This window comes from Argentina anserina, chromosome 3 (genome assembly GCF_933775445.1).
Source record: "Argentina anserina chromosome 3, drPotAnse1.1, whole genome shotgun sequence".
NCBI classification, from domain to species: domain Eukaryota; kingdom Viridiplantae; phylum Streptophyta; class Magnoliopsida; order Rosales; family Rosaceae; genus Argentina; species Argentina anserina.
In genome coordinates, this window is record NC_065874.1 from 26,146,265 (window position 1) to 26,159,369 (window position 13,105).

General features: G+C 34.6%; 1 protein-coding gene across 2 annotated transcripts; it reads right to left on the reverse strand.

Annotated features, from left to right (window-relative positions):
- Positions 1-3,614: 3,614 nt before the first annotated feature.
- Positions 3,615-5,550, reverse strand: LOC126788454 (uncharacterized). 2 transcript variants are annotated; one of them, XM_050514453.1, is made up of 5 exons: positions 5,414-5,550; positions 5,050-5,275; positions 4,792-4,967; positions 4,344-4,635; positions 3,615-3,922 (listed from the first exon to the last, which is right to left on the reverse strand). In XM_050514453.1, exons 1-5 carry the CDS (start codon positions 5,484-5,486, stop codon positions 3,859-3,861), a joined length of 831 nt encoding a protein of 276 aa, XP_050370410.1. In that variant the 5' UTR covers positions 5,487-5,550; the 3' UTR covers positions 3,615-3,858. The 2 variants fall into 2 exon arrangements, with proteins under 2 accessions (XP_050370410.1, XP_050370411.1); XM_050514454.1 differs by having other exon boundaries at positions 3,617-3,922; positions 5,390-5,541.
- Between the last annotated feature and the right edge of the window lie 7,555 nt (positions 5,551-13,105).

Genomic DNA, 13,105 nt, shown 5'->3' on the forward strand with positions numbered 1-13,105 from the left:
TATCTAATTCATTCACTTAAATAGATAACTAACTTAAATTGTCATCTCTGTCGTAATAACACTCTGTATGGTATAAGTATCTTATTCATAAATAACATTCTCTTAAATTTAATCTCTCATTTTCTGATTATTTATATGTATCAAGGTTAATGACTCCGAAATGAACTTCGATGAAGATTGTAGAAAATGTATTTACGGCCAAAATCAGGCCCAAGGAAGAAATGAAAAAACTTGGAATCTAATGGAGAACGTAATGCGAAGATTCTGTTTCTGTCCGCGAAAGACCACTCTCCAATGTCCAAACAAACAAACTCCCGACAGCTTAAGATGCCTAAAATCCCAGCTCAGTTGAAGAGTCCACCTAGGCCTTATCATTTAGCCCGCGGACCTGAAAAGTCCGCGGAGACCCGCAAGTCCGACGGACTTTTACCCAGCCCGGCCCGCGAGAAAGCCCGCCAAAGCTCGCTTTCGTGGGTAGAGAGCCGGGCTTAAATTATAGGTGTGAAACCCGGCCCGGCCCGCAAAAAGCCCGCAAGACCCGGCCCGTAAAAGTCCGCTAAATAATAAAATATTATACATACATATTTTATTAGGTTTAGAATAAAACTATTGCATTATGAAGCAACTATATTAAGGAAACTTCTTGGGATCGATCGACACCAGTAGATAGGATCGGTATATATATTTAGTGACCCTGTAAAAATTTCATCCAATTCGGAACTCGTTTAACCGTCGGAATTTCCGGTAAACTGAAAACAACACTAATATGTCATAAGGAAAGATCCATTACCAAAATGCGAACACCAAAAGTCCTTTGCATATCTGAAATCACCTAATTTTTGTCACCGATTGTGTGTGGTCGTACCAAGGAAACCAATTTGGCAAAGCTCCGGTCAAAGAGGATTTTAATATGTCAAAACGCCTTTTTCTTTGTTAACCGTAGGTACGGACGGTCAAACAATATCCAAAACGGACGAAATTTTTACGGGTTCCCTAAATATATATACCGATCACATCTACTGGTGTCGATCGACCATATTTTGAACTAGAGTTATTGATCGCCGAAGCGTCAACTAATGTATCATACCCTTTATATTAGGTTTTATATTAAAACTAACGCATTATGAAGCGACTATATGAAACAAACTTGTCGGGATCGATCGACACCAGCCGATGTGATTGGTATATATATTTAGTGACCCTGTAAAAATTTCATCCAATTCGAACTTCGTTTTACCGTCGGAATTTTTGGTAAATCGAAAACACCACTATTATGCCCTAATAGAGGACCTATTACAAATATGTGAATGCTGAAAGCCGTTTACATATATGAAATCACCTAATTTTTGTTACCTATCGTGCGCGGTCGAACTGAAGAAATCTATTTGGCAAAGCCCCGGTCAATGAGGTTTAAATATGTCAAAACGCCTCTTTTTTAGTTGACCGTTGGTACGAACGGTCAAACCATGTCCAAAACGGACGAAATTTTTACAGGTTCTCTAAATATATATACCGATCACATCTACTGGTGTCGATCGACCATATTTTGAATTTGAGTTGTCGATCGCCGAACTGTCCACCAATGTATTATAACCTTATATTAGGTTTATAATAAAAATATCACATTATGAAGCGACTATATGAAGGAAACTTCTCGGAATCGATCGACACCATCCGATGTGATCAATATATATATTTAATGATCATTTTAAAATTTCATGCAATTCAGACCTCGTTTAATCGTCAGAATTTCCGGTAAACCAAAAACAACACTAATATGCCCTAAGGAGGGGACCAATTACCAAGATGCGAATGTGGAAATTTATTTACATATTTGAAAATCACCTAATTTTTTTTACCTATCGTGCGCGGTCGAACTGAAGAAATCTAGTTGGCAAAGCCCCGGTCAATGAGGTTTAAATATGTCAAAACGCCTCTTTTTTAGTTGACCGATGGTACGAACGGTCAAACCATGTACAAAACGGACGAAATTTTTACGGGTTCGCTAAATATATATACCGATCACATCTACTGGTATCGATCGACCATATTTTGAATTTGAGTTGTCGATCACCGAAGTGTCCACTAATGTAATATAACCTTATATTAGGTTTATACTTAAACTATCATATTATGAAGCGACTATATGAAGGAAACTTATCAGAATCGATCGACACCATCCGATGTGTTCAATATATATATTTAATGATCATTTTAAAATTTCATGCAATTCGGACCTCGTTTAACCGTCGGAATTTCCGGTAAACCAAAAACAACACTAATATGCCCTAAGAGGGGACCAATTACCAAGATGCGAATGTGGAAATTTGTTTACATATTTGAAATCACCTAATTTTTGTTACCTATCGTGCACGGTCGAACTGAAGAAATCTATTTGGCAAAGCCCCAGTCAATGAGGTTTAAATATGTCAAAATGCCTATTTTTTAGTTGTCCGTTGGTACGAACGGTCAAACCATGTCCAAAACGGACGAAATTTTTACGGGTTCCCTAAATCTATATACCGATCACATCTACTGGTGTCGATCGACCATATTTTGAATTGGAGTTGTCGATCGCCGAAATGTCCACTAATGTATTATAACCTTATATTAGGTTTATAATAAAACTATCACATTATGAAGTGACTATATGAATGAAACTTCTCGGAATCGATCGACACCATCCGATGTGATCAATATATATATTTAATGATCATTTTAAAATTTCATGCAATTCGGACCTCGTTTAACCGTCGGAATTTCCAGTAAACCAAAAACAACACTAATATGCCCTAAGGGGGGACCAATTACCAAGATGCGAATGTGGAAATTTGTTTATATATTTGAAATCACCTAATTTTTGTTACCTATCGTGCGCGGTCGAACTAAAGAAATCTATTTGGCAAAGCCCCGGTCAATGAGATTTTATTATGTGAAAACGCCTCTTTTTTTTGTTGACCGAAAATTCCGACGGTTAAACGAGGTCCGAATTAGATGAAATTTTTACACGGTCCCTAAATATATATATCGATCACATTTATTGGTGTCAATCGATAATATTTCGAAACTAGAATTTATTTGTGACTTTTGTTTTAGAATGTTTTCTAACAATTCTTTTATTGTTTCAAACCCTTAAATTAGAGTATTATATTGTTTTTCTAATACAAGCCCGTAAGCCCCGGCCCGCAAAAGCCCGCAAGACCCGCCTTAAGTGGACGGGCTTGGATCTTCGTATTTTTGAAAATACCCGGCCCGGCCCGCCACTTATTTAAATTTATTAAGGCCCGGACTCGTCACTTATGGGCCGGGCCGGGCCGAACCCGGCCCGTTGACGAGCCCTAAGTCCACCATAGTAGATCATTGTAATTTTCTTGTCTTAGTAATTTTTTTTACTTTAGGTGATAATACTCTTCTTTTGTTGACTACTGACTCCAAAGAACCGTGATATTCCGTACACAAGTTTATTTCAAACAAACTTGTCAAAGGGATGTATGATTTGAGTCAAGTACGGGGCGTGAGTAGCTAAGGAGAGAGATTAATGGTCACTAGGAGTGGTACTCTAATCGAACAAATTAGAACATCTTTAGCAACATTCTGATGTAGAATGGCTGTTGAGAAATAACGCTCCCCCAACAGACTTCTACGTGAATGGAAATTTACATTGGTTTACAACAAATCCGATGAGTGTTGATGTAGAGTAGAAAAGACTGCAAGAATCAGCTTGTGAAACAATAACAATTTTACAAATCATAAAAATCAAGCATCTAATATATATGTCCCTAACTTTCTTTTCAAGCGTCACTGATAAATAATTCAAAGCATATGCAACTTCATTGCAGAATGGAGGTTACATGTGGTTTAACCAGCCGATTCTTCTTCAAGAGAATGCCTTTCTAGAATAGCAACAGTCTCTTCCCTTGCACTGCAATGCCATAACATAGTATAGTTCAGAAAACTATCAAAGGAAAAGAATGAACTTACAGACCCAAACGCATAAAAGTCACAAGTAACAAAGGAAACATAGCTAAAGCAGGTTGTACTTTTCATGTCATAAGAACAGGTCCGAACTTAACATTACGAGCCATCTACGGTTATACCTATTCTAACAAAAGAAAATTTGTCACTAGTGCCATATTAAGAATCACTTGAGAAACCACCCAAGATATTCCAAACAACTAGAATGCACTCCAGTGATGATTAAACATCAACCTATGCGAACTACTACTGGCCTGCCAACTTGAATTTTTATCAAATTAACAAAGCATCAAGAGTAATGTCTAATAATTTATTTTGCTCAGCCATGTACTCTAACATACTGTATCGCAGTTGAATTGGATGCTTACCTTCCAGATCTAAGAATCTTGAATTTGCCTAGCCTGGTAAGGTCCACAACTGTCGAGCCTGCACGACCTGAAGGAAGCACGCCACCGTGGTATACATACGCACAATGTTCCCAGAGGCTCTCGAAATCCTTGATGCTAACACTACTTGGCTGCCCGCTTAGGTTTGCACTGGTAAGGGCCAACGCACTCCCCAATCCCCGGGCAATCCCCCTGATGAAGTTACAGTCCGGCACTCTGACTCCTATACTCTCCAATCCGGGGTTCAAGGACTTCTCAAGTATACTCGACTCCCCTGCAAAACAGCCAAACTAACTCTTCTTACTCAACACTGAATTAACTGAAAGCAACAATCTCTATTGCTTTGCATCATCATTTAAAGGCAGTGCTTATCAACACTGTCATTCTTTCATTCTTTATCCGTATATGCAAATGCTACGACTTAGTGTACCTCGTCGAAGTACGAGAGTAACAGGCCCCGGAAGCAGGCTCTCGACTAAACCATGAGGCAAATGCTCGGTGACAGCAAACCGCTGAATCTCCAGCACATCCCCAACACAAATGGCTAAAGGACTCGTATGCTTTCGCCCCTTAATCTCGTAAATCCGATTCACCGCTTCCTCTTTGCTGCATTCAGATGCAAAATCAACAAACTCACAGAGGCATTTCATCAAACAGGTGTAGAACGTGCATTGTGGTTTTCACATACCAAGCATCGCAGGCAAAGCCGTAAAGCGTATCGGTAGGGACAGCAATGACTTTTCCATCTCGAAGAGCCTCAACAGCCTCCTGCACGTGAGCTTCAGTCGCCGGACGAACCGCCCCCAACTGGGCAACTTCAAAGGCGGCGGCGTCGAGTTGCTCCAAGCTCCAAGCCATGTTGGGTTTCAATCTCCGGTTGTGGGCTAGTGTCACGAAACCCAATCTGCGCAGACCTGAGAGGCAAAAACGAAGAACAAGAACAGGAAACAGAAGAGCTGAGTGTGTTAGTTTTAAGGTTCATTTAGAAGGCTGATGTGGGAAAAAGGAAGGATGAGAGAGAGACTGACAGTTGGGGAGGGATTAAAGAGAACCTCGTGGACCAAAAGAAGAGGAGGAGGGAAGGAGGAGGGGAATTCTGCCTGCGATTTTGGTTGGGAAGTTCATTCTACTGGGGAACAGTAGCTGTTTTGGGTCGACTATGGAGGACGTGGAGGGTGCCCTCCCATAAAGCGGGTCAATTATTACGTTTTGGGTAAGACGTGAATCACCCTGTGTCAGATTTACTATATACTATTTTTGAGTTGGTCGGTGCCCTGTAACTAAGCACTGTTCCAGCTCGCGAGGAAATTACGGTTCTGCCACCCGTCTGCTTATAACTGTACTCTTGCCATTTGCGTCTGTGTAAGAGTCCACGATCGTCATTTTCTTATAACTCTCACATCCTCGCGTCGTTCTCCTCATTCCTGAGGCTTCTATAGCAGCCTCGATCGGTTGGTTCCTCCTTTATCCAGTTCATTGGAAATCTTCCTCATATTCTGGTATTCCGTTAGGGATATAGAGACAGAGATCGAGGTCAAAAGGCGATAGAAGAAACGATCTCTCTCCGGGTATGTTAATTGATTCTGGTACTTGGTTCAATTTTTGTTCGAAGTTTTTCCTTGCTGTGATGATTGAGCATATACTTGGGTCTTGGATTTTTTGCGATTTTAGATGTTTGGGCATTGACTATTGAACTCTATTTCAATGATCATGCGACAGCCTTTTTTCTTGCTCAAGTAAAAAATTAATAGGATTTGGCTCTTGCTGTGATGATGGAGCATATACTTGGGTGTTGGATTTTTTGCGACTTTAGATGTTTGGGTTTAATAGGATTTGGTCAAAACAGATGAAGACATGAGAAATCATTATAAAGAGCATATACATTGAGAAATCGTATCTGATTTCTGGGTTTCTGCAAATTGAACTCTATTTCAATGATCATGCGACAACCTTTTTTCTTGCTCAAGTAAGAAATTAATAGGATTTGGCTCTTGCTGTGATGATGGAGCATATACTTGGGTGTTGGATTTTTTGCAACTTTAGATGTTTGGGTTTAATAGGATTTGGTCAAAACAGATGAAGACATGAGAAATCATTATAAAGAGCATATACATTAAGAAATCGTATCTGATTTCTTGGTTTCAATTAGATTTGCAGAACTAGAAATCAATATAAGTTATCTTCTTTCAATTAGATTGGCATAACCAAAAATTAATCAAAAAGAAGGCAGTGAAATAGGAAAAACAATAGTACATATATATTTTAATTTTTGGACATAATCATATGCAGTCTGGTTTGACTCTTTTGTAAGAAGAGTTTGCAAATTTGGATTTGTATTTGTTTTTTGCAATTGTGTTTTTTTTTATGAATTGTTTACCAACTCAGTCAATATTGGTAGGAAGACTTAGTGTGTTATTGCATTTTACTTTCTATTTGACTTGATTTTCTATCACCCAAACATGTACAGTTTGTGATAGGAAATTGCAAACTATTCTATGAGGTTTAATGACTATTTATATTGAATAGTATTGACAAATTTTTAATCTATGAGTAGGTATTGAAAATTGTTTGTGATCCCACAACATACAGAGACCCATAACAAATTCTCTGCTTTTGAGTTTTATTTGCTCAGGTTATTTAGATTGTTGCTCAGAAATAAGGTACACTGTTTGATCTCCATGTTCATGTGAACTCTAATGCATAACCCATAACCCATCTCCTATAAATTTAAGTATTAACTATAATTGCTCTTTGATAGCGATGTTAGGTGATAAAAAACTTTCATTATAGTGTGTACAACCACTCTCCTCACTTTCATTAAACAACTTTTAATAGGAATTACCAAACATGTACCGGAAAATGGGACAAGAAAATGATTAAGCTAGAATTAAAGAAATATCTAATTATATTATTATAAGCAAAATATCTTTATACTCTATATTTTATAAAGATGTATAAATCAGAATAATAATGTAAGAAAAATATTAGAAGTTAGTACTCCTTTTATCCTTTGTTCAATAACTTGATGCACTTTTAAAAAATGTAAGACATGATGGTATCATTCTTATTTGTACATTAGGTTTTTTTTTTCAATGGACTCTTGGTCAATAATGCTAATACTTAATTTTTAGTCTATGCTAATACTTAATTTTTAGTCTATACTAATACTGATTTTTTATTTTCAATTATGGTTGTTTCTTTCTATTTTTTCTTTAATTGCTCTTTGATAGCAATGTTAGGTGATAAAAAACTTTCATTACAGTGTGTACAACCACTCTCCTCACTTTCATTAAACAACTTTTTAAATAGGAATTACCAAACATGTACAGGAAAATGGGACAAGAAAATGATTAAGTTAGAATTAAAGAAATATCTAATTACATTATTATAAGAAAAATATCTTTATACTCTATATTTTATAAAGATGTATAAATCAGAATAATAATGTAAGAAAAATATTAGAAGTTAGTACTCCTTTTATCCTTTGTTCAATAACTTGATGCACTTTTAAAAAATGTAAGACATATGATGGTATCATTCTTATTTGTACATTAGGTTTTTTTTTTTCAATGGACTCTTGGTCAATAATGCTAATACTTAATTTTTAGTCTATGCTAATACTTAATTTTTAGTCTATACTAATACTGATTTTTTATTTTCAATTTTGGTTGTTTCTTTCTATTTTTTCTTTCGTCTTAATGAAATCTCAGTTTTTTATCATACCATATCTTTGGGTCACAGGTATGGCTCCTAGAAAACAACAATCTGCAAGAATGAAATTCTTCCAAGAACATACTTTTGCAAATGAACATACTGCTGAACTAGAACTTGGAGAGACAATATACAATGCCGTTGTAACAGGTGTGATGAATAAAGTTAACCGAATTATATCCTTAGTTTGATTTTCCTTACTTTCTACCATTCTGGGTTATTCAATCAAATTGTAGCTATCTTCCTACAATAGCTCTCTATTGCTTTGATTGATACATTCACTATTGATTTTTCCCTTCTTTCGGTTTCTATTGTTTTTGTGATAGTGTTTGGATTATTTAGTTAGAAGAATCAGTTTGCTTTTGTTTAGTATTATGTCTATTTAATTTGGAGTTGGGTGACTTTGTTTGAAGTTAAGAGTTTAAGATAAATTAAGTTTGTTTCTACAAAATAGCTTCATCAATAAAGCCATACTATGTATCTTCTTCTTTGCTTCTTCTTTCTATTTGTGTTTGTATTCCATTTAGTTCGTGTTAGAAAGCATAATTTTTTGCTGTTGCATAGATCAATGTTTGTATATCATATGAATATGTAAGTCACTGTATTCACTCTACCTAATTACTGTTATGCTATTTCTATATATTTTTTATTAATAGTAGATTGTTTAATTACATTACCGCGGTATAAATCTTCATTGAACTTCTTTTACTTAACAGATATGGCGCTTAAAACAAGGATTACTGCAAGAAAGAGAAAATTGGCAGATTTGAGATGTGAGATGACATCAAAAGAACATCAAGGTAATTGCTTGAATGATCTCGACCAATTTGATGAAAATGTAAGAAGAGATGAAGCAAGCAATGGAGCAATTTCATTATACGATGAAGATATTGATGTTGAGACAATTACTGATTTATTTGATTCCAACAATGAGAATGGAGAAACTTCCAAGTTCCTCAATGACGATGAAAACATTATTGGTATGTATCTGCTTATAATACTTTTTGTGTGTATTTCATTAGCCATATTTTCATTTTCATGATTTAAGGTAGTTGCACACTATAAATGTTTATAGAAACTACTAATATGATAAATCATATCTACAAATGCTAATTCAATTGTTTTTTGTTGAAAAATTACAGAGGACAATTCCAGTTTGAATCTATTTACCATTGGGCAAGCATCATATCAAAATAAGAGACAAGGTTAGAAATTCCAGACTTTAAAATTTATTTGCTACGTTTAAGTTAGTAGCAAAAGAACATATACTTGAAGAATAACTGAAGTTTACGAATATACTTCATCAAATGGTTGGACAGTAGGTTATATAAGCAAATAAGGTGTAAAAACAGAAACCTTATATATTCAACCAAGACTTAAATTCGTATGTCCTTAATATTTTACATAAAAAATAATAATTTAAACAAATTTCAGTTGCAGGTTAAGTCATAGAATATCAAGATCTGAGTGACAATGTGTTCCAATGTGTCCATTGTAAGACTTACTTTTGGTTAGCTGAAGCAAACAAACGAGTTTCTAGCACTACACCTATTATATACACATGTTGTTGTAAGCAAGGTCAAGTAAAACTAGAACAATCAAAGCCAACACCAAAATTCCTTCAGCAATTGTTAGATCAGAATAACAGCCAAGAGAGTTCCAATTTTAGAAATAACATCAGAATTTATAATTCAATGTTTGCTTTCACTTCAATGGGTGCAAAAATTGATAAAGATATAAACAATGGAACTGGACCCTATGTATTTAAAATATGCGGCCAAGTACACTACTTAATGGGTTATGTATTACCACCTGAAGGTGAACCACCTAAATATGCACAGTTATATGTTTATGACACCCAAAATGAAATTTCAAATCGAATTAATGCTATTAACCCTTCCAATCATGATAAAAAAATAAAACCAGAAATTGTGGAAGGACTTATTCACATGTTTGATGAAGTGAATGAATTAACCAAATCATTTCGAACTGTTAGAGATAAATTTGAAAACAAATCTTTACCTTCATTGCACATGACTATGCTTAGTCGTCTGCCCACTGATAGTAAACAATATGAGCAACAACCAGTAATGAGATTGGTGGTTTAATTGTTGGGGATATTGGAGAATTCAATTCAAATAAAGATATTATAATTGAATCTAATGATGGCCATTTGATGCGAATTTCTAAAATTCACCCAAAGTACATGTCATTACAGTATCCGATACTTTTTCCATATGGAGAGAATGAATATGACGTCAATTTGTTATTACAACCCTCTAATAAAGCCAAAAAAAGAAAAATGATGTCGATGCGGAGTTTCGTAAAATATTATATTCATGATAGAGACATAAATACAGATACTTTATTGAAAGGTGGAAGATTATTTCAACAATACTTAGTGGATGCTTATGCAACAGTTGAGGAAAATGAATTAGACTATATTAGAAATCATCAAGAAAAATTCAGAGTTGAAAAACGTGACGAACTTTATAATGTGTATGCTGATGGAGTTAATGAAGGTCGTGATGTGGGACAAAGAATATATCTTCCAAGTCCTCATATTGGTAGTCCTAGAGATATGATCAATAACTATCAAAATGCAATGGCAATTTGTAGATATTACGGAAATCCAGATTTATTCATCACTTTTACTTGCAACGTGAATTGGCCTGAATTAGTAAGACATTTTGCAAAGCCTGGATATAAACCAGAAGACAGACCTGATATAATTTCTAGAATTTTTCAGTTAAAATTGAAAGATATGATTGCATATATTAAATCGGGTGAATTATTTGGAGAAGTTCTGGCACATGTGCATACAATTGAATTTCAAAAAAGAGGATTACCTCATGCCCACATGTTATTTTGGTTAAAACAAGATTACAAATGTTATAACCCAAATGACATCGATTCTATTATATCAGCTGAACTACCCGATAAAAATACCCATCCAGAACTTTATAAAATTGTTAGCCAATTTATGATTCACGGACCTTGCGGAGAGATAAACACGAAATCTCCTTGCATGCGAGACGGAAAATGTTCTAAATTTTTTCCAAAGCCATATAATAATGACACTATATTTGAAAGAATCAAGCCACCTGTGTATAGACGGCGAGATGACAATACAAGATTTGTTATAAAAAATGGAGTTGCAATTGGAAACGAGTTTGTAGTGCCATATAATGCTAAATTATTGCTAAGGTACAATGCTCATATTAACATTGAATCATGTTCCCAATCTATGTTAATTAAATATTTGTTCAAATATATTAATAAGGGTTCAGACAGAGCTCGAGTTGCACTATATGATAATCATAAAGATGAAATTCAATCTTATCTTAATTGTCGATATTTGAGTCCACATGAATCTGTATGGAGGCTATTTGAATTTGCAATTCATTCAAGATATCCTGCAGTTCAACGTTTACAAATTCATTTGCCTTCTGAAGAAAATATTGTTTTCAAAGAAGCTGATGATCTTGAATCCATTTTAAAATCTAAAGCAAATGATTTTACCACACTTACCGCTTGGTTTCAAGCAAACAAGATTTATAAGGAAGCAAGAGAATTGACATACCCTCAATTTTCAACAAAGTTTGTTTGGGATAAAAGTATTAAATTTTGGACACCAAGACAACAATATCAAACTATTGGTAGAATAGCTTATGTACATCCTATGAAAGGTGAATTATACTTCTTACGAATGTTATTAAATCTTCAAAAAGGTTCCACAAATTTTGATTCAATAAAAACTATTAATGGTGCTACATATGCATCATACAAAGAATCATGTCATGCTTTGGGTTTATTAGGTGACGATAAAGAATGGATTGACGCATTAATAGATTCGTCTTTTATTGCAACAGCTTCTGAAATGCGTCAACTATTTGCTACAATTCTTATATTTTGTGAAGTTTCAAATCCACAAAAATTATTCGATACTCATTGGCTAACCATGTGTGAAGATATCATATACAATACTCGAATAGAATTAAGATTCCCTGATTTAAAAATACTTGAACCAGAATTAAAAAACAAACTCTTATATGAAATAGAAGCAATACTTAATATGTCATCGAAGTCATTACGAGATTATCAATTACCAATGCCAGATGAAAGTAAATTAAAAGAACTTAGGAACAAATTGTTAAGAGAAGAATATGACTACGACATTCAACTTCTAAAACATAATCATGAAAAATTTGTAACTCAATTAAACACTTGCCAAAAAAAGATATATGATCATGTTACTAAACTAATTGAAGAAAATAAAACTGTAATGTTATTTATTCATGGTAGTGGTGGTACTGGAAAAACTTTTTTATGGCATACAATAATCAACAAATTGAGATCTGAAGGAAAAATTGTTCTAGCTTCATCCGGTATAGCATCATTATTACTTCCAAACGGTCGAACTGCACATTCTCGATTCAAAATACTCATTACTGTCGATGATTATACTACATGTCCAATTAAAAAAGGAACACTTCTTGCAACACTTCTTGAAAAAACAGATCTAATCCTTTGGGATGAAGCTCCAATGTGTAACAAATTTTGTTTTGAAGCATTAGATAAATATCTTCGTGACATTCTTACAAAATCTAATGAGACAAAAAGTGATACCCCATTTGGTGGAAAATCAATATTATTGGGTGGAGACTTTAGACAAATTTTGCCTGTAGTTCCTGGGGGAACTAAAGAAGACATTATCAAAGCCTCACTAAATAATTCATATCTTTGGTCTTCTTTCAAAGTATTTAATTTAACAGAAAATATGCGATTATCAAAACTTGGTTTGACTGAAAATGAAAAAAAAGATATTTCAGATTTTGCAAATTGGATATTACAAATTGGTGAGGGTCGAGTAAACTCAACTTATCATACAGATGATAAAGACACATCTTGGATAGAAATTCCAGATAGTTTATTGATTAATTCATACACTAATCCTATTGAAGCAATATTTAATGCCACTTATCCTGAATTTAACATTAATTATAATAATATTAATTATTTAAGAGAATGTA